Source organism: Cajanus cajan, chromosome 9 (assembly GCF_000230855.2).
Source record: "Cajanus cajan strain Asha chromosome 9, NIPB_CcT2T_4, whole genome shotgun sequence".
Taxonomy (NCBI): Eukaryota; Viridiplantae; Streptophyta; class Magnoliopsida; order Fabales; family Fabaceae; genus Cajanus; species Cajanus cajan.
Genome location: NC_138525.1, coordinates 26374473 through 26396363, shown reverse-complemented (window position 1 = coordinate 26396363; position 21891 = coordinate 26374473). Strand labels below are relative to the sequence as shown.

Below are 21891 nucleotides of genomic sequence, written 5' to 3'. Positions count from 1 at the left end.
ATTAAGAGATATAATTGATTGTTAGTATAAAAAAAAACTTTACACTAGCAGTGATTAACTCATATTATTATTATTCAAATCAACCGTCAAAATTTCTTCTACTTTTCATTTTTAAATAAATATTTAAAGAAAAATACCCGCATTTTTTCTTCTATTTTCTATGAATATTTTAATTATTTAAGGACTTAGGAGACAAATATTTTCTTTGAAATAATTAACTTCTATATATTAAATACTAGAATCTCTTTTCCGGGAGTATTTTCAGAAAATTTTCTTTGAGAAATTTTTTTTTAGAAGTTCTTTTAATTTTTATCTAACTCAATTTTTATCTGTCATAATTATTTATAAGTTAAATATTAATATTTTAAGGTAAATTATAAATAAATAAAACAATTTTGTTTTATAATATAAATTATTAATCACTATTTTTGTTTCCACCTCCTCACAACTAAACCAAGTAGACATGTCTGTATAAGAACAAAATTCGCATGTTGTCTTCGAGATTAAAGTTAATCTCAACATAATAACCATAGTAAGCTAGCCATAAACATTAATTATTATATAGACAAGTGTTTTTAGGTTCGTTCCTGGAGTATCCACCGCCAACAGCAGTGACTAATCTTCTCGCTACGTTGGAGGCACTTCAAAGGGTGGGATAGCTGGCCCCAAGAATTATTATATAGACAAGTAAAAAATTTTATAACAGAATTTCATCACAATGTTCTGTATTCTAGTGATTGTCGCGGATATTCCCACTTCCCAGTCACCTTGAAACTATAAACGTTTAAAAAAGAGGCAAAAAGATCCACACAGTTACAAGTTAGCCACCCTGAGATAAATTTCTGTAGAATTCACGGGAAAAAAAAAATGAAACATTTATAAACAACTATGTGTTTCTGCAGTACTGTGCTTGAGCTTAATAAATGTTCACCGAGAACAACCATTTAAAATATATACAATCATGATTCACGAAATTGTTCAGCATGATTAAAAGAAAACTACAGGAGTACCAGTGCAACATTTATTTTTCTACCTTTTTTAGGAGCATGCTTCAGTTCAGGCACTACCCTTTACTCCATCATCATCATAATAAGCATTGGAGGACACTGCACCAAATTCGCCCTTATCACCATCTTCTTCTTCTTCTTCAAAGAAATCCTCTCGCGCATTGCCAGCTAACATAAGGGTAATCAACCAAAGTAGAGATGAATCAAGGGACAAAAAGGCACCACCTCCAAGGAGACCAGTTTTAGCTGTAGGGCATTCATAGCTCATATCACGGTGCACATTGCGCGTCAGGTGAAGCTGTTCGGTGATCGTTGGCCATAACAACAATGTTGCAGCTAATCCAGTGGTGAACCTAAGTGAACACAAAATTGCACACAAGAACAATATTGAGATAAGAAACGCATTGTCATCTAGTAGTAATATTAAGGACAAAACTTAGATACAGTTCCTTAAGTGCAACTAGTATTGTTCTCTTATCAAAGTTGGAGTTTTACCTAGATAGTATACGTAAATGTATATTAATGAGACTTGCATGAAATACACTTACATAATATTGAAGTAAAATTCTAACTTTGATTAGAAAACAACACCAATTGTATCCAAGAAACTGTATCTAAGTTTTAGTCTAATATTAATCAAAATTCAAAATCACAAATCAGTTTTTTTTTTTATAGAAACAGTTCAGTTAGTTTTTTATAGTTGAGTTCAGTTCCCTGCCAATTCAGTTTAGTTCAGTATTTTTTTCCCCACCCTACCAATATTCCATTCCCTATACTTTTTTTTTTGTGTGTGGAGTGCATGGTAGTTCCCAACATCAAGTGCAACTAATAATGTCATTATTGTCTACAGATGGTGATCTACTACTACTTACTAGTATTTCATCTATGACCATTGAACATTCAGCATGTCCACAAAATAGGTGTATTCTTCTTGGACCAACACACAAGTGTTTGCATTTCAATTGACCAAATGCAAGCCTATTTCTAAAGAGCAAAATAATTCTGTTACATGGAATGAATCAATTAATCGAAATAGACTGAAATATCTATGGCACACAGAAGAAGCGTGATAAAATATGACTGACAATTGCTCATATAAATTTAAATAGCAACACCCATTCATAGTGGAGAATAAGATCCAGAAGTGTAATCTCAAACAACACCCCAAGAATCAAATCCTAGCACAATCAGTATCTATCTACGAATCTTCCATTTCCAGGAACAAGGGAGAAAATCAATAAAAAAAAGTATCACATTATAATATAATAATGCCTGGAAATTTAATCATGCAAATTGGTAAACAAGTATACGGAAACAATACTTACAAAGCAATGTTGAAGAAAACTGTGAAAGTGGTGTGTTTAAACAGAACTCCTTGTGGAATAGATTTTCCTTTGTAAGGGTAAAACAAAGCCAGATACCCAACCACAGTGGATGCAACAAGAAATGCTGTAGAAAGATACCCCAGTGCAACAGTTGGATCAGCTGGATACTTGCAGGTGACAGAGATACCATCCACACCAGGCACAGGTGTTCCAGCCGCAGGCTGTAACAACAAAAACATTTTTATGTCCAAATGTGCATGCACGCACATAATAGCAGAGTAAATATCACTGATCAATGCAGGAAAAAAAAACATGTAAGAGAATCGACTACAAGCTTCAAAAACAAATCATATTCAACTTATAAAGAACAATCATTATTCAAGAGTGGACACAAGAAATTAATAGATGTGAATCATGTAATATAATGAATCCATTAGATCATCTCATATATGAAATGCACCTGATAAGCCAAAAAGATCTAATTGTTCTCAATGCATATGAATATACGCATTGTTGTTCCCAGATATACTTCCTCTTCTCCAAAATTATTGATGTTTGAGTTCCTTTCTAGGATACAATTTGTTTTACAAATTTTAAGTCTTGTTAATTATTTTCCACATATTCCCTTATTTAAAATAACTAAATTTGAACTCCTCAAGCTGTATTACACCTGCAGACAATTCAAAAAGAACTTTAACAAAAAAAAGGATTAAACTTTATAAGGTTCTAATGAATCTTTATTTTTGTTTTTTGTTTTTATTGATTAGCAAAATATAAAAAATAAAAATCAAAAAATCAAAATTCTTGCAGGCAGATATTTACTCTTTTATTATCAAATTCAGATAAAAATATAAGGCACAACTCCTAAAAAAAATGGATTGCTTTTTGGTTTCTTCTTTCATCCCACCAAATTATTTTCTAAGATTTGTTTTTAATAAAATCTTAAAATGAAATTCTTTAGATGCATTTAGTATTGTTCTCCGATTAGAATTTGACTTCTTCGTGAGAACCTATGTTGACAATTAATATAAACATATATTATACAATTATCATATAAAACTCCAATTCTAATTAAAAAAAAAACACCCAAAGAATTCCATCTAAGTTTTGTTTCAAAAACAAACCACATTTACATCTTACAATGAACAAACATATTTTAGACAAAATAATTTACACAAATTTATGCACGTTGACCTTAAACATCAATAGTTTTAAATCAATGTAGTCACAATTTAATAGCATGCATCAAATTGGTGAAGGTCTCAAATTTGCATACATCTTCGATAAGAAGGTTTTATAAGTCTCAACAACCCAACTTCCACCATACTGAGGTTCAAGAACTCTCATCTCTGAACAATCACAATCCCAATTCCAAAATTAAATCTTTGCAAAACCCACTTTCATTTCACAGCCCTTCGCAAAATTCCCACAAATCATGATTCATAATTGAACACGTTTGGGTCATTACCTTCTTGTTTTCAGCAACAACCCCCAAAATGAAAGACACGAGGCCCAACAGAGACACGATCAACGCCATTTGTTTCACCGTGGCAGCCATATCCCCCCTGCAAGAAGTGAATTCGAATTCAGAAACCAACAACAACAACAACAACAAAAACAAAAACAAAAAAAAAAATATTTTTTTTTGAAGAACCCAAGTGAAAAATGACATGACATGACATGCCTGATGAGCGAGATCTCCGAAAGCAATTCGGAGATTCGAACCCAATTGAAGATTCCTCACTGGGTTCGTGAATTGTGAGGGAAGAGACGCATAAATGGACTAGGATAGGATATTTTAGAGGTCGTGGTCTTACCTTAATAAGTCAACTATCCTTAACCCTTCCAAATATTACAATCACGTATTTGGATCACAATTCTGCTTCCATTCATCTATCTCTCTCTCTCTATTACAGCTGTTCATTAACTGTTTTTTATTTTCATTTTCATTTATAATAACAATCATAAATATGGAAATTAGTTACACCTTTCCAATTCCTGTATTTTTATTTATGTAACAATTTCGCCTGCATAATTCTAATTAATAATTATTCATTCTTGATCCTCCTGATTTTTTTTATACCAAAGAATCAGATTCTTTCTTTCTTTGTTTTATATTATTAACTTAATCAGATTTTTCCAATTAAAATAATATTCTGAATATTATGTTTTCTTACTGTCTATTTGTTTAATAATTAACGATAAAGGCAAAGAAAGTGTGATATAATACTCTCTGGACTTAAATATAAAAAAAGATATTTAAATTTTTTGATTAAAATGTAAATAAATTTCAACTAAATTAATCATATTTAATATTTTTTATCTAAAAATATTCTTATAACAATAGAGGAAGACAATATCTATAATAAATGTGATTATGAATATTTTTGTAAATACAATATACCTTTTTATATGAAATTATGAAAATTAAATATATTTAATTATTTTTTTATGTAAGTGAAATTAGTTATATATATATATATATATATATATATATATATATATATATATATATATATGTGTGTGTGTGTGTGTGAAAATGGAGTATTAGTCTAGTAATTAATGTGTAACGATCCGGCTGGTTGTAACACCCAAATTTTTATTATTATTATTTTTTTAATGGTATTTTCGTAATTTTAATAAAGTTATAGGGGTATTTTGGGTTTCGGAACGGGCCGTTCCAAAAGTGGAACGGGCCGTTCCAAATGTTGAAAATGTGAGGTTTTTGTAGTCCCAGAATGGCCTTGGAACGGGCCGTTCCGGTGTGGAGAACGGGCCGTTCCGGAAGGAGAACGGGCCGTTCTGCTGAGATTGAGAACGGGCCGTTCTGGTTTCAGAACGGGCCGTTCTGGTTTTTTGGGAACGGGCCGTTTCGATTTTGGAACGGGCCGTTCCAGTTACAAATTTTGCCCAGATTTGAAGGATCCGGAACGGGCCGTTCCGAAATCAGTACGGGTCGTTCCGGGTGCGTCAGATTGCCTATAAATAGGGGCAGGGGGTGAAAATTTTTATACAGAGGAAGAAAGTGAAATTTTAGAGAGAGAAAGAGAAGAGAGAGAGAGAGAGAGAGAAAGAGAAAGAAAGAAAGAGAAAGAAAGAGAGAGAGAAAGGAAGAGGGAATCCAGAGGAGGAGGCTCTGCCTAAGTTTCAGCTCCGCTTATCCAGGTAAGGGGGGGAGTGAGAACCTCGCTCAGGGGTGTGGGGATAATTGTTGGATAGTTGTTTGTCGGATTGACCCCCAATCCCTTGCCGTTGTTCTGTCTGATTTTCTATTTACTCTATTTTGTTCTTTGTTGAAGATGCCGTTGTTCTGTTTGATTTTCTATTTACTTTACTTTGTTCTTTGTTGAAGGTGCCGTTGTTCTGTTTGATTTTCTATTTACTTTACTTTGTTCTTTGTTAAAGGTGCCGTTGTTCTGTTTGATTTTCTATTTACTCTACTTTGTTTTTGTTAAAGGTGCCGTTGTTCTGTCCGATTTTCTATTTATTATACTTTGTTCTTTGTTGAAAGTAATAAATGAGTATGAAATTAATGTTAATAATAAATGAGTTTTAATATGAACAAGAATGCTCTCTATGAATACCTATGCGGACCTTATGAGGAGTATTGATGACATGACCATGTGAAATATGGACAAATGACATGAGACCTAAGAATGGACTATTGAGACAAACTATGATTATGATACTATGACAAATAATGATATGATGTACTAAATGAAATTATGTAATAAGTTAAATGTTGAGTCCATGAGATTATGAATGTATGACATGCATCATATGCATATATTACTCCAGGTGTGCCGCTGAGGCCGCATACCCACGACTAACAAGGTGTACCTTATGGTCACCCACGACTAACAAGGTGTACCTTAGGGTCACCCACGATGTAACATGCTAACAAGGTGTACCTTAGGGTCACCAGTGATGTAACCAGGTGTACCTTAGGGTCACTAACGATGAATTGTGAATCTTCCGTATGGCGCCACATGCATGCATTTATGAGTTGAGTCCATGACATCATAAGCATGATAAATGAGTATATATATGTGATATTGACTATTTATGTATTATTTACATGTGACTTATATATGTTGTGTGTGTGTGTGCTATCTAGCAGTTATTTCTGCACCTGAAACTGAGTGAGATGTTTCTCACTCCCTTGTTGTTTTTGTATATGTTTTAAATTGTGTTGCAGATGATCAGCATCATGGGGATGTTGGTGATGAGGCTTAAGGCTTCAGTGGGGCATGCTCTGATAGGATGTGACATCGGGCATAGCTAGGCTTGTTTTTTTTAGGGATGTTATTGTTTTAAAAGCTTTAATTTTCTCGTCTTATGTAATTTTGAACGTTCTTGAGAAAAGACCAAAATGTACATCTTTGTTATATTTATTATTATATGATTTGGGAGTATAAATTAATCCCTAACTAGGAGGCACTGCCACCTTTACTGGAGTTAATTTATATTTCCTTTATTATTATTTGTATATATATGATTTCTTGTTTTTCACTAAATTGTATTGAAAATCTTAACTTCTTCTCTTTTATAATTTCTACACTGGAGTTATGATTTATGAGTTACGAATGTGAATCTTCTACCTTGTGATATTTGTCAACTATGAAAGATTTTATTTACCCAAAAAGAAGAAAAGAAATATTTTATTGTTACATTTGTTGTATATTAATAATGGGGTAGAGGGTGTCACATTTAGTGGTATCAGAGCAGGTCGATCTAATCGACCGTGAGTTATGAGTTTACTATGCTTACTTGATTTACTATGTTTATTTGGTACATGAATGATGGACTAAACTGATTGTTAAACTTGTTGGTATGCTAGTATGATGATTGATTATGTTTATTGATTGTATTATTTTCTTAGACTATGGCTGGTAGAAATGATCGTGCGATTGCCGATGCTCTTCAAGCATTAGCACAAGCTATGAATAATAACAATAGGACTGAAGTTACTCCTAACTGGTTGGAGCAATTTCAATGAAATCACCCACCTACCTTTAAAGGAGGATATGACCCAGATGCTGCTATGAATTGGCTAACAGAAATAGAGAAAATTTTCAATGTTATGGATTGTCCCATCGCTCAGAAGGTGAAGTTGGCCACATTCATGTTGACTGCTGATGCTCACTTTTGGTGGGAAGGAGCACTTCGGAGGATGATTGATGGAGGGGTGCACTTGAATTGGGACAACTTCAAGAAGGTCTTTCTTGAGAAGTATTTCCCGGATGATGTGAGAAGTCGGAAAGAAATGGAATTCCTTGAGCTGAATCAAGGGAATGACACAGTGGCTGTGTATGCTGCCAAATTTGATGCTTTGGTTCGTTATTGCACACACTACCATGGTGAGGGTGGTGAAAGAGCTAAATGCATAAAATTTGTAAATGGTCTGCGTCCTGAAGTGAAAACTGCAATTAACTATCAGGAGATATATCACTTTCCCACTCTGGTCAATAAGTGCAGCATTTATGATCATGACAACCGTGCTCGTGCTGCTTTTTATAAAGGAGTTGGAGGTCCTATCCGTGCTGTGAGTTCTAGTACTTCGGGAAGGAGTAAGCCTTACTCCGCTTCTAATAGATTTCAAGGGAGTAAAGCTGCTGCTAATAAAAGTAAGTTGTTTACTAGAGGATCCACTGTTAGTGCTACTGGAAGTGTTGGAGGGTCTGTGTCCACTCCTTCAGGAAGATGTGGAAAGTGTGGACGTGTTGGTCATAATCAGTCTGAGTGTCTTGACAAGGAGATTACCTGCTTCAATTGTAGTGGCAAGGGTCACATCAGCACCCAATGTCCTGAACCACGAAGAACACGTGTTATTGGATCGGGTTCGCAAACTGAGCGTCCAAAGACTGTGGGGAGAGTATTTGCTCTTAGTGGTACTGAAGCTTCTCGGTCAGAAAATTTGATACAAGGTACTTGTTTCATAGCTGAGACTCTTTTTGTTGTACTATTTGATTCTGGTGCAACTCATTCCTTTATTTCTGTCTCTTGTGTCCAAAAATTGAATTTGCCTGTGTCTTTGTTAGATTTTGATTTAGTTGTTGAAACCCCTACTAATGGTCCTGTGACTACATCCCTAGTGTGTTTGAAATGTCCTTTGACAGTTTCTGATAAGCAGTTTCTAGTTGACTTAATTTGTTTGCCTCTTAGTCAATTAGATGTAATTCTTGGCATGGATTGGTTATCTTCTCACCATGTCCTTTTAAACTGCTTTGAGAAATCTATTTCCTTTGGTGAATGTAAGAGTACGGAATTTCTTAGTGCTGCTGACATTAAAACTTGTTTAAAAGACAATGAAAGAGTGTACATGATCTTAGCTTCTTTAACACTTGAGACTGATAGTAAGCTAGATGAGATTTCCTTAGTAAGAGAATTTCCAGAAGTATTTCCTAAGGATGTGTCTAGTTTACCACCTGAGAGAGAGATTGAGTTTAGCATAGACTTAGTACCAGGTACCCCACCTATATCTATAGCACCCTATAGGATGTCCCCAACAGAGTTAGTTGAGCTTAAGAAACAAATAGAGGAATTACAAGGAAAACAATTCATTAGGCCTAGTGTCTCGCCTTGGGGAGCGTCTGTTTTGTTGGTTAAGAAGAAAGATGGGAGCATGAGGTTGTGCGTAGACTATAGGCAACTGAATAAAGTGACCATTAAGAATAAGTATCCTTTGCCTAGGATAGATGACCTTATGGATCAACTAGTTGGAGCTTGTGTGTTCAGTAAGATAGATTTAAGGTCAGGATACCATCAGATTAGAGTGAGAACTGAGGATGTTCCTAAGACTGCCTTTAGAACCCGCTATGGGCACTATGAGTATTTAGTTATGCCGTTTGGTGTAACTAATGCACCTGGTGTTTTTATGGACTACATGAATAGGATCTTTCACCCTTACTTGGATAGATTTGTAGTGGTCTTCATAGATGATATCCTAGTGTATTCCAAGACTAGGGAAGAGCATGTTGAGCACCTTAGGATCGTTCTTCAAACCCTTAAGGAGAAACAGTTGTATGCTAAATTGTCAAAATGTGAATTTTGGTTGGATAGTGTGAACTTTCTAGGACATGTGATATCCAAGGGTGGGATAGCTGTAGATCCTGTTAAGGTAGAAGCTGTGTTAGAGTGGAGAACACCTAAATCAGTATTTGAGATTAGGAGTTTCTTAGGACTAGCCGGTTATTACAGAAGGTTTATAGAGAATTTCTCTAGGCTAGCTCTTCCTTTGACTAAGCTGACGAAGAAAGACCAACCTTTTGTGTGGGATTCTAAGTGTGAGGAAAGTTTTCAAGAACTTAAGAGGAGATTAACTAGTGCTCCTGTGTTAGTATTACCTGATCCTAGTAAGACTTTTGAGGTATTTTGTGATGCTTCTAAATTGGGTTTAGGAGGAGTGCTTATGCAAGAGGGTAAGGTAGTAGCCTATGCTTCAAGACAACTTAAAATTCATGAGCAAAACTATCCTACCCATGACCTTGAGTTAGCTGCAATAGTTTTTGTGCTCAAGTTGTGGAGACATTACTTGTTTGGGTCTAGATTTGAGGTTTTTAGTGACCATAAAAGCCTTAAGTACTTGTTTGACCAAAAGGAATTGAATATGAGGCAGAGGATATGGTTAGAGTTTCTTAAGGATTATGACTTTCAATTAAATTATCACCCTGGCAAGGCTAATGTTGTAGCTGATGCTTTGAGTAGAAAATCTTTGAGAATGTCTTCCTTGATGATTAGGGAAATGCAAATGATTGAGGAGTTTAGGGATATGAGCTTAGGGTGTGAGTTGACCTCTAAGAGTATTAAGTTGGGAGCTTTAAGAGTGACTAATAGCTTGATAGATGAGATTAGAGAAGGTCAGAAGATGGATCCTTTCTTATTGAGTCGGGTAGAGAAGTTGAATCAAGGTGTGAAAAGTGAGTTTAGAATTGGAGTGGATGGAGTTTTAAGATTTAAGGATAGGTTGTGCATTCCTAGTGTGCCAGAACTTAAGAGAGCAATCCTGGAAGAAGGTCATAAGAGTATCCTTAGTATCCATCCAGGAGCCACTAAGATGTACCAAGACCTTAAGAAGATGTTTTGGTGGCCTAAGATGAAGAGGGAAGTGGAGGAATTTGTGTATGCTTGCTTAGTATGTCAGAAAGCTAAGGTAGAACACCAAAAACCTTCAGGTTTGATGCAACCTTTAGATGTGCCTGTGTGGAAGTGGGATAGCATCTCTATGGATTTTGTAGTTGGGTTACCTAAGACTGTGAAGAACTTGGATGCTATATGGGTCATTGTGGATAGATTGACTAAGTCTGCCCATTTTATACCCATTAATATTAGGTACTCTTTGGAGAGGTTAACCAAGTTGTACATCAGTGAGATCGTGAGGTTGCATGGAGTTCCTACTAGTATTGTGTCTGATAGAGATCCTAGGTTCACCTCTAGATTTTGGGAGAGTTTGCATAAGGCTTTAGGCACTAAGCTTAGATTGAGTTCAGCTTACCATCCCCAAACATATGGCCAAACTGAGAGAACCATACAATCTTTGGAAGACTTGTTGAGGACTTGCATCTTGGAACATGGGGGTAGTTGGGATAGTTTCCTACCTTTGATAGAATTTACCTACAATAATAGCTACCATTCTAGTATTGGGATGGCACCATATGAGGCTCTGTATGGTAGGAGATGTAGAACACCTTTATGTTGGACAGAACCTGGAGAGAATGTCATGTTAGGACCTGAGATAGTTCAACAAACTACTGAACAGGTTAAGATGATCCAAGAGAAGATGAGAGCAACCCAGAGTAGGCAAAAGAGTTATAATGACAAGAGGAGAAAATATCTTAAGTTTAAAGAAGGTGATCATGTATTCCTTAAAGTCACTCCTTGGACAGGAGTAGGCAGAGCACTGAAATCCCGTAAGCTTACTCCACGTTTCATTGGTCCTTATCAAATTCTTAAAAGAATCGGTGAAGTGGCCTATCAAATTGCTTTGCCTCCATCTCTTTCAAATCTCCATCGTGTCTTTCATGTTTCCCAACTCAGAAAGTATGTCCATGATCCTTCCCATATCATTGAGTTTGACAACATTCAGTTGAAGGATAATCTTACTTATGAAACGGTTCCTCTAAGGATTGATGACACGAGAGTGAAACAACTAAGAGGAAAGGAAATCCCTTTGGTTAAGGTCGTTTGGGGAGGAAATATTGAAGAAAGTGCTACATGGGAATTAGAAAGCAAGATGCGAGAAGCTCATCCATTTCTGTTTTCAGGTAAATTTCGGGGACGAAATTTCTAAAAGGAGGGGAGAATTGTAACACCCAAATTTTTATTATTATTATTTTTTTAATGGCATTTTCGTAATTTTAATAAAGTTATAGGGGTATTTTGGGTTTCGGAACGGGCCGTTCCAAAAGTGGAACGGGCCGTTCCAAATGTTGAAAATGTGAGGTTTTTGTAGTCCCAGAACGGCCTTGGAACGGGCCGTTCCGGTATGGAGAACGGGCCGTTCCGGAAGGAGAACGGGCCGTTCTGTTGAGATTGAGAACGGGCCGTTCTGGTTTCAGAACGGGCCGTTCTGGTTTTTTGGGAACGGGCCGTTTCGATTTTGGAACGGGCCGTTCCAGTTACAAATTTTGCCCAGATTTGAAGGATCAGGAACGGGCCGTTCCGAAATCAGTACGGGCCATTCCGGGTGCGTCAGATTGCCTATAAATAGGGGCAGGGGGTGAAAATTTTTATACAGAGGAAGAAAGTGAAATTTTAGAGAGAGAAAGAGAAGAGAGAGAGAGAGAGAGAGAGAGAGAGAGAGAAAGAAAGAAAGAGAAAGAAAGAGAGAGAGAAAGGAAGAGGGAATCCAGAGGAGGAGGCTCTGCCTAAGTTTCAGCTCCGCTTATCCAGGTAAGGGGGGGAGTGAGAACCTCGCTCAGGGGTGTGGGGATAATTGTTGGATAGTTGTTTGTCGGATTGGCCCCCAATCCCTTGCCGTTGTTCTGTCTGATTTTCTATTTACTCTATTTTGTTCTTTGTTGAAGATGCCGTTGTTCTGTTTGATTTTCTATTTACTTTACTTTGTTCTTTGTTGAAGGTGTCGTTGTTCTGTTTGATTTTCTATTTACTTTACTTTGTTCTTTGTTGAAGGTGCCGTTGTTCTGTTTGATTTTCTATTTACTCTACTTTGTTTTTGTTAAAGGTGCTATTGTTCTGTCCGATTTTCTATTTATTATACTTTGTTCTTTGTTGAAAGTAATAAATGAGTATGAAATTAATGTTAATAATAAATGAGTTTTAATATGAACAAGAATGCTCTCTATGAATACCTATGCGGACCTTATGAGGAGTATTGATGACATGACCATGTGAAATATGGACAAATGACATGAGACCTAAGAATGGACTATTGAGACAAACTATGATTATGATACTATGACAAATAATGATATGATGTACTAAATGAAATTATGTAATAAGTTAAATGTTGAGTCCATGAGATTATGAATGTATGACATGCATCATATGCATATATTACTCCAGGTGTGCCGCTGAGGCCGCATACCCACGACTAACAAGGTGTACCTTATGGTCACCCACGACTAACAAGGTGTACCTTAGGGTCACCCACGATGTAACATGCTAACAAGGTGTACCTTAGGGTCACCAGTGATGTAACCAGGTGTACCTTAGGGTCACTAACGATGAATTGTGAATCTTCCGTATGGCGCCACATGCATGCATTTATGAGTTGAGTCCATGACATCATAAGCATGATAAATGAGTATATATATGTGATATTGACTATTTATGTATTATTTACATGTGACTTATATATGTTGTGTGTGTGTGTGCTATCTAGCAGTTATTTCTGCACCTGAAACTGAGTGAGATGTTTCTCACTCCCTTGTTGTTTTTGTATATGTTTTAAATTGTGTTGCAGATGATCAGCATCATGGGGATGTTGGTGATGAGGCTTAAGGCTTCAGTGGGGCATGCTCTGATAGGATGTGACATCGGGCATAGCTAGGCTTGTTTTTTTTAGGGATGTTATTGTTTTAAAAGCTTTAATTTTCTCGTCTTATGTAATTTTGAACGTTCTTGAGAAAAGACCAAAATGTACATCTTTGTTATATTTATTATTATATGATTTGGGAGTATAAATTAATCCCTAACTAGGAGGCACTGCCACCTTTACTGGAGTTAATTTATATTTCCTTTATTATTATTTGTATATATATGATTTCTTGTTTTTCACTAAATTGTATTGAAAATCTTAACTTCTTCTCTTTTATAATTTCTACACTGGAGTTATGATTTATGAGTTACGAATGTGAATCTTCTACCTTGTGATATTTGTCAACTATGAAAGATTTTATTTACCCAAAAAGAAGAAAAGAAATATTTTATTGTTACATTTGTTGTATATTAATAATGGGGTAGAGGGTGTCACATTTAGTGGTATCAGAGCAGGTCGATCTAATCGACCGTGAGTTATGAGTTTACTATGCTTACTTGATTTACTATGTTTATTTGGTACATGAATGATGGACTAAACTGATTGTTAAACTTGTTGGTATGCTAGTATGATGATTGATTATGTTTATTGATTGTATTATTTTCTTAGACTATGGCTGGTAGAAATGATCGTGCGATTGCCGATGCTCTTCAAGCATTAGCACAACCAAAAAAGGGTAAGCTACTATCCCAAGCAAAAAAATAATACACAAGCAAAACAGCTGCAAGCAAAACAACCAAATGCTACTATCCCAAGTAGCCACAAGCAAAACAACCACACAAGCAAAACAGCTGCAAGGTCCGCCGGAGACTCACCACAAGACGCCCACCTATTCCTGCCCTGCTCCCACACATAGTATGATCATCGCAGTCCAAAAGCATGGAAAACAGCAAAAGGGTAAGCTAGTGAAATTAAAATTCAACATACAATTATATGAATATCAATATGGATAACCACAGATACAGTTATCACACACTTGTACAGCTTACACCACTCAACGTTATCAGCACCGCAATACGGCAATATCAGCACTGCTAAGCAACAACAACAGCACCACTCAAGTGGCTATAACGGCACCGCGCAGCGGCAACAACAGCACCGCTTTAGCGGTTAGAATCAGCGCTACAAGTGTGGCTAACCCCAGCACCGACTTAGCGGCTATAATATCACCCAACTCAACATAGCTCAGCACAGCACAACACAGGATAACACAGCACGACAATTCAACAAAATTATTATTTTCTACAATTCAGCCCAACAGTCTATAATTCCGCTATACTATAAAATTTCTCTTATTAATCCATTGATTCCAGCTCAACAATACACCTCTAATACAACTAACATATTTATCTCAGCTTTATCCCCTAGTCATCACAGCATATTCATCAAATTCAACTTAGTTCAGCATATAACATCATTGATTAACAATTTCGGCACAACTCAACAACCAACATCATATAGATCATCATCTCCTTGCGCGCCCGGCGCACTCGAGGTCGCGCCCAGCGCGGCTCAACCCGAGAGCACCAAGGCTCTCCCGCGCCTGGCAGAGACTCAAGGAGTCTCGTGCGCTCAGCGGGGCCTAACCCGCGCCCAGCGTGGGGAAGGCAGAGACCTACCAAGGTCTCGCGCCCAGCGCAATTCGTAATTGCGCCCGGCGTGCTCTTGGCAGAGACTCCCAAGGGGCCTCCGCGCCCAGCGAGTTCAAAGTGCGCCTAGCGCGACCCAATTATCCCAAAAAAACATGTTACTCTTGATATCGCGCCCAGCGCAGCTCGAGTCACGCCCGGCGCGGGCCAACTAGAGACTCCCATTTGCAAGCTCGCCCAGCGCACACAGCCTTACGCCCGGCGGGCTTGCCTAAACAGAGTCTCCTGGTGGTCGCGCGCCCGGCGCGAAGAACAACGCCCAGCGCGAACTCATCAGTAACTCTCCCAAGTTCGAAAAATTCCCAACACCTGCAAAATTTCACAGAAAACTCACATGCAAACGGTTCAAAATGTCACATTTTCATCAAGGAGCTCGAAAGTTCCAGCTTTATATGCATGTAACAACAGATCAAAGAAAATCCCAAATTTTTACTCCAAACCATAAAACCCCAAAACACCAATTTTTCCAGCAACCCAGCCAAACACAATCAATCACCAGCAGCCAGATGAGTTCCTAAACCCATTTTCCAGCCAAAAACGCAGCCAAAATACTAACTTCCCTTACCTCGGTGAAGAAATCCGAGCTTCCGGGAAGAGACGATTGAGGAACGGAGAAGAGAGAAGAGTTGGAGAAGAAGAGGAACCCCCAAATGTTCAGCTAGCAACCTTAATCACTCCACACCACCACCTTGAATCCAATAAACCAAAGTGAAATCAGCCAAAATGAGAATGGAGGGAGAAAAGAGAGTGAAAGGGAGAGTTAGAGTGAGAGTTGGGAGGGGGAGTGGGGTCAGCTAAGGGTAGGGTCTCACATAATGAGAATATTTTAAAGAGTTTAATCATATGTACTATTAGTGTAAAAAAATTGTATGCAATCAAAAATCAATTAAAAGTCATAGTTTGTATGATTTTTAAAATAGTTGTAAAAATCAACAAAACTTATATTTATAGTAGATTGTGATTAAATAACTATTTTATATTGCTAGAGCATCATCATTAAAATTTTTTTTGAAATTTTTTTTTATTAAATTATATTTTTTATTTTTTATATTTATTTTTTATATTTATTTTTTATATTTATTTTTATTATTTATCTTTTAAAATGTTTATTTTGGCCTTTTGTCTCCTAAGTTTAGGTTAATTTAGTCCTTTTTTAAATTTTTTTATTGATTCAAGACTTGAAACTTATTTCATATGATTCACTTATATGAAAATTATTGAAAATAATATAAGTTCAAATCATGTGTTATAAACATGGTGAAAATAAAAAATTTTAAAAATAAAATTTTATATTATTTTCTAGTTGTTCATGAGATATATTTTTTACATGATTTTTACTATATTTATAACCCTTTTGGATTCGAATACGGAACATGAATAACATTTTATAGTTTTCATATAGGGTTTTTTGGATAACCATGATATTGATACAGTAGAAGCTCTTTAAATTAATAATATCAGGACCGAAGAAATTTATTAATTTAGAGAGTTATTAAATTATCGATAAATTAATAATTATTAATTTAAAGAGTTTTTAAGTAATTATACTGTACATACCAAATAAAAAGGCAAATTAGTCTATGCCTCTTAGAATTATGTTGCAGCGAACCTTGGGACTCAACGTAAATTAGTGACTTTTGAAGTACATATGCATTGAAAATCAATACGTAATGACTTTTGAAGTACATATGCATTGGAAATCAATAATGACTTTTGAAGTACAGTAAATGTAAACAAAAGGAAGCACTTATGGCGTCAAACACTCTTCACAACTTTATGATACAATACAAAAATACAACACCTGAGCTATTGGATGCAATAAGAAAAGTTAGAGATGAGCTCCAAATAGACTTGAACTTTAAAGGAAAACAGACAACTATTGAATCATATTTCAATAATGTAATATATTTTTTTCAGTTTCTATGAATTATTAATTTATGATTTTCTTGGGACAAAAAATTATAAAGGGATCTCCCAAAAAATTATTATCTTATTATTTTATCGTGTTTTTCAATTTTTTACATTGGCCCAAGTCAGGACCGGACAAATTTATTATTTTAGAGAGTTTATTAATTTACCGAGTATTAATTTAAAGAGTTTCTACTGTAGTAAGTATTCACCTCCAAAAGCAGTAACTAATATTTGTTGGAGACGGTGAGCACACATAAGATGAGGTGTCCCCTTCCCAATATCTATTTCATACACAAAACCGAGATTCAAACCCTTATAAGTTGACTAAGGACACAAATCGCTACTACTTGTTACAAGTTTTAAGTCTTGAATCCGTAAAAAAAAAATGTATGCAAAATCATGTCACAAAATTGAAAATGATCATGATTTTAACAGGAGCAAATTGATTCGACTATAAAAGATAAAGGATCAAAATGAATCTAAAAAATAAGATAAAAGATTATAAATATAATTTAGCCTAATTTTTTTGTTACATTTAATTTAAAATTATTGTTTTTATATTTATTTTCTCTATCAATTTATGTAAATCAATGTAATATTATATGTTTGCTATAGTGCATGTTTGGATAAAATTTTTCATAAGCACGTGTAAGTGAGAAAAATAAAAAGAAAAATAAAATAAATTTTTTCATAAGTTAAAACTAATTTATGTCAAAGTTATTTTTGTAAAAACTCTCTTATATTAACTTCTATAAAATCTTATGTTTAACTTGGACATAAATTATGTAGAAACCTATTTTAATTTTTTTTATATAGAAATGTTTCTCAAATAATTTATCTAAACAAACTCCTAATCCCTTTAATTGTTAAACAAAATAGGAGGTTACGGGCAATATTAAGAATTTATAAAGATTTTTTTTATCCATAAAAATAATGATACAATAACGACAAATAATTTTATAAGAAAAAAGTAATTAAAAAATAAATCAACAGAAGTAGTAATAAACATAAACTAATCACCAGTTCTAGTGATATTTCATATAATTTCATACTAACTAAACATCACCTAAGTTATAACTTATATAGTGAGAAATTCTAGTTTTTATGTTTTTTTTTTAATTATTATCAGAATTGATGTGATTTTACTTTGAGCATGGTGGTTTTCTTTTATGTAACATTTATAGCTTTAAATAAAATATTTAGATTCAACCATTAGATTTGGTTTAATAATAGATATTAGAATAGTATGTATAAGAATGTATATTTAAATTTTGTTATTGTTATTATAATATTCTAATAAAAAATTTAAATAATTATTAAGTTAATTTTAATTATTTAGGTTAGCACCAAATCTAATATTACATATATTTATGATATTTGAAAATATGAAATTGTCTATTTTAAATTCTATTATATATATATATATATTATCCTTTACACACACAAAAAAAAAATATTTTTGATCATTTTTCAAGAGACTAATATAACTATAAAATTAACGAGAGAGAAAAACTCTTGCAAGCATATATTTGAGGACTAAATATACTATTTCTTTCGATAATAAACTTGAGATAGATAGTAAGGTGCTCTACTTAGGGATGATAATAGGATGAGGTAGGGATAGGTAGTGACTTCCCATTACCTACCCCATTTAACGTGGGTGTTAGTTAACATGTATTTATGAATTTTTTTGTATATTTGTGAATATTTATAAGTATTCATGAATATTTGTTAAAATTAAAAATAAATTATTTGAAAACATATATTTATATTTAAAAATATTTTTTGTAACTTATGACATTATATTTATAGTAAAAGTCAATTAAATCAAATTATTTTATATGGCATCCTTTACCCTTCATAAAAGCGTATATAAGGATATAGGATTCATATTTTATTCAAAACATAACATGTTGAATACATAATGTCTTTGAAATAACCATTAGACCATAGTGGTCGTTTAAAAATAATGAGTGATTTAATGATTAACATCGTTCCCAAACAAAATGAAATAAACTAAGTAAACAAAATAACAATCTTAATAATGTAACACCTTATTTTTTTAAAATATTATAGAAATACTTTATTAATAATTTTGATATTTTTATTTTTATTAATAAGATATGTTTACTATTTATTTAATTATTTAATTATTTAATGTGTTTTAAAATATAATATAAGGTATTTCATTTAAATATTTTTTAATTAAATTAAAAGCAAAGAAAATTAGTAACTAAAATTAGGTGTTTTAACTATAGGAAGGTTAAATTTTTAAAAGGGAAGTTTTGATAAGTTTTACGCATTTTATATTTTACTTATGCGCTATTCTTTTTATGCTTAGAGGTTGAAATCAGGAGTAAGAAGGAAATCACTCTAGAGTCAACCATCCATCTTTTTTTGTTCAACGAGATAAGGGAAAGTCAAAGACTTCGCTTTAGGTGTGAGATTGTATGTCGAATAGTAGGATCGACCCCCAATCATATGTATGTTATATGTCTATATATGAGGGGTTTTCTCCAAATGCGTTTATTTTGTATCATGTCCTTCTTACACATTTCTAATGACATGAATTAGTTGAATGTATGATCAATTGTATGTTTTGGGTTGTAATTGTATGATTTGAAGTTCTTGTGAGTTCCTACGAGAAATCCTAAGGAAACTTGTTGTGATAGTTTGTGAAGATGTTCATTGATATGTGTAAATTGAGTGATTTGAAATATTAATTGCATATTATAAAACAATTCTATCAATTGTATACATGTTTATACATGAAAATAGTGTTGGGATGCAAGCAAAGTCCCACATCATTCAAACAAGAGGATGAACATGGATTTATATATACACAATTGTCTCCATTGAAAGAGAGGCCTTTTGGGTGATGTCCAAAAGTAAAATCGTGAGGGGATGGGCCCAAAGCAGACAATATCTCACCAATGTGGAGACATGTGTATATGTGTGGTAACCCCCTCAATGCTCAACAAATAGATGTGGGTAACTTGCAGTCATTAAGGAGATATGATTTTCAAGGAGGAAGATCGCGTTCTCACTTAATGAAATATGTAAGGTCGCTTAGTGATAAGCCCCAAGGAGTTCAACTCACTCAGTTAGATGTTGCTCGCTCAATGAGAAGCCTTACGGGCTAAACTCGCTCAACTAGATGTTGGTCGCTCAACTAGATGTTGGTGACTTAGCTAGATGTTACTCATTCAACGAGAGACTTTAGGGAGCTCAACTTGCTTAGTGACTATTAGATGGTTGTTTTACCTTGTGTTGTTTTACCTTGTGATTTTGATACTACCTTTTTACTAATGACTAATTGATGTAGTTGAGAATGTACATGAGATATATGTGTCATAATTGTGACTCACTAATCACAACCATGACTTGCTAGTCATGCTAATGACTTGCTTAGTGTTTCTAAAAAAGGGTCGAGATCAGAAAACATCTCAGCCATGACTCACTAGTTACAACTATGATGCAATTTGACGTATGTGAACTTTGCTTATTTGAACCTCTTGTCTTATCACGTCATTAGATTTCATAGAAACTGACCATTTAGTATAATCATAAATTAAAAGCCTAAAACCACTCTATTAAGCCACTATATATCTCAAATCAAACACCAATTCACATACATAATTCAAATAACATCCTTCTTCACATAGTGTATAAATCAAGAATTTTTACAAGCACTCACAAATTCACAAATAAATAAATTAAAGTGAAATTTGTTACACACATAATAAAATTATCATCCACAAGACACATACAAATCATAGATCACCCATACCCTAGAGAGAACTCTCACTTCCACCTTACCACGCTAGATGAAAGACGGAAGCCTCCAAGGCGTGCTCTAATAACCTTTACGTTCTCCCTAGGAAGCTCGTGAGTTAGAGAGAAAAGAGAAAAGGTGAATTGAGAGAAGTGTAAAAACTCACTTATTTTTCCGAAGTCCAAACCCCCCTTTTAAATCTCATTCCCCCATTTTTAATAATTAAAATATTATTTTCTCTATCATAAAACACAGTCTCAACTTAATACATTTGTTAACAATGAGTGACGTGTCTTTTAATTTGTACATCCTAAAATTCTCCTTCTAAGATTCCTTTATCTTATAACTTAAAATAACCATTAGGTTTCTCTACACAATAACACACACAACAAATTAAAAATGAAAGCTCATTTATTATTCAAAACAACATTATGATTTTAGTTAAATTACCAAAATGGACCGGTACTTTGAGCAAACCCAATAAGCCTAATAAGTCTAAAACACAAATTAGACCAATTTTCATATAAGGCACAATTTTTTTTTGGCCTATTTAGCTTGACAAGTTATGCTACATTAATCCATTTCATTTATTTATTTACTTTTGCATAAATTAGATATTTTCTACAAGAGAAAACAAAATATATTGGTCAAATAGGGTTGATAACTTCGTAGGTAGCATTGCCGCAACCAAACCAACCCTTATATTTTTTACCTAGTAATAAAGAGTCCACTCGAGCTTGAAATTGGATACGTTTAACGTAAGGTAAATGATATACACAGCTCTATTTCTTTATAAATACACTCTTTTTTTTTTTAAAAAAAAAATATTAAATTCCTAAATTACCTTCAATATTTTTTAACTTATAATTTTTCAGATTTACACTTCCTTTCTCACCGTTCTTCTTTCTTTTTTGTGCACCCCATTTCTTCTTCTTTACCTTTTTCTCCGCACCTCCTTACCTCCCCTTCTTCCCTTTTCAATTTATGCATTATCCTCTTCCCTTTTTGGTTTTGTTATAAGCTGTAGGAGGGTTCAGTGTCGAAGGAAAAGGTGTCAAATCATATGCATTTTTTCCTCCAAGTAATTCTTCTCACTATTTATTTCAGAAAGTGCTTTCCGAAATAATAAAGCTTTTGTTCCGGAAAGTACATTTAGGAATAGTAAATTTTTTATTCTGGAAAGTATTTTTCGGAAGTGTGCTTGTTACATAATTCCAGAAAATAT

The 21891-nt window shown here is 34.3% G+C and overlaps 1 protein-coding gene across 2 annotated transcripts; it reads right to left on the bottom strand.

The window, feature by feature from the left end:
- Positions 1–856: 856 nt before the first annotated feature.
- LOC109805839 (uncharacterized) lies at positions 857–4187 on the bottom strand. 2 transcript variants are annotated; one of them, XM_020368088.3, is made up of 4 exons: positions 4150–4187; positions 3801–3897; positions 2333–2553; positions 857–1360 (listed from the first exon to the last, which is right to left on the bottom strand). In XM_020368088.3, exons 2-4 carry the CDS (start codon positions 3888–3890, stop codon positions 1057–1059), a joined length of 615 nt encoding a protein of 204 aa, XP_020223677.1. In that variant the 5' UTR covers positions 3891–3897; positions 4150–4187; the 3' UTR covers positions 857–1056. The 2 variants fall into 2 exon arrangements, with proteins under 2 accessions (XP_020223677.1, XP_020223667.1); XM_020368078.3 differs by having other exon boundaries at positions 4017–4156.
- Between the last annotated feature and the right edge of the window lie 17704 nt (positions 4188–21891).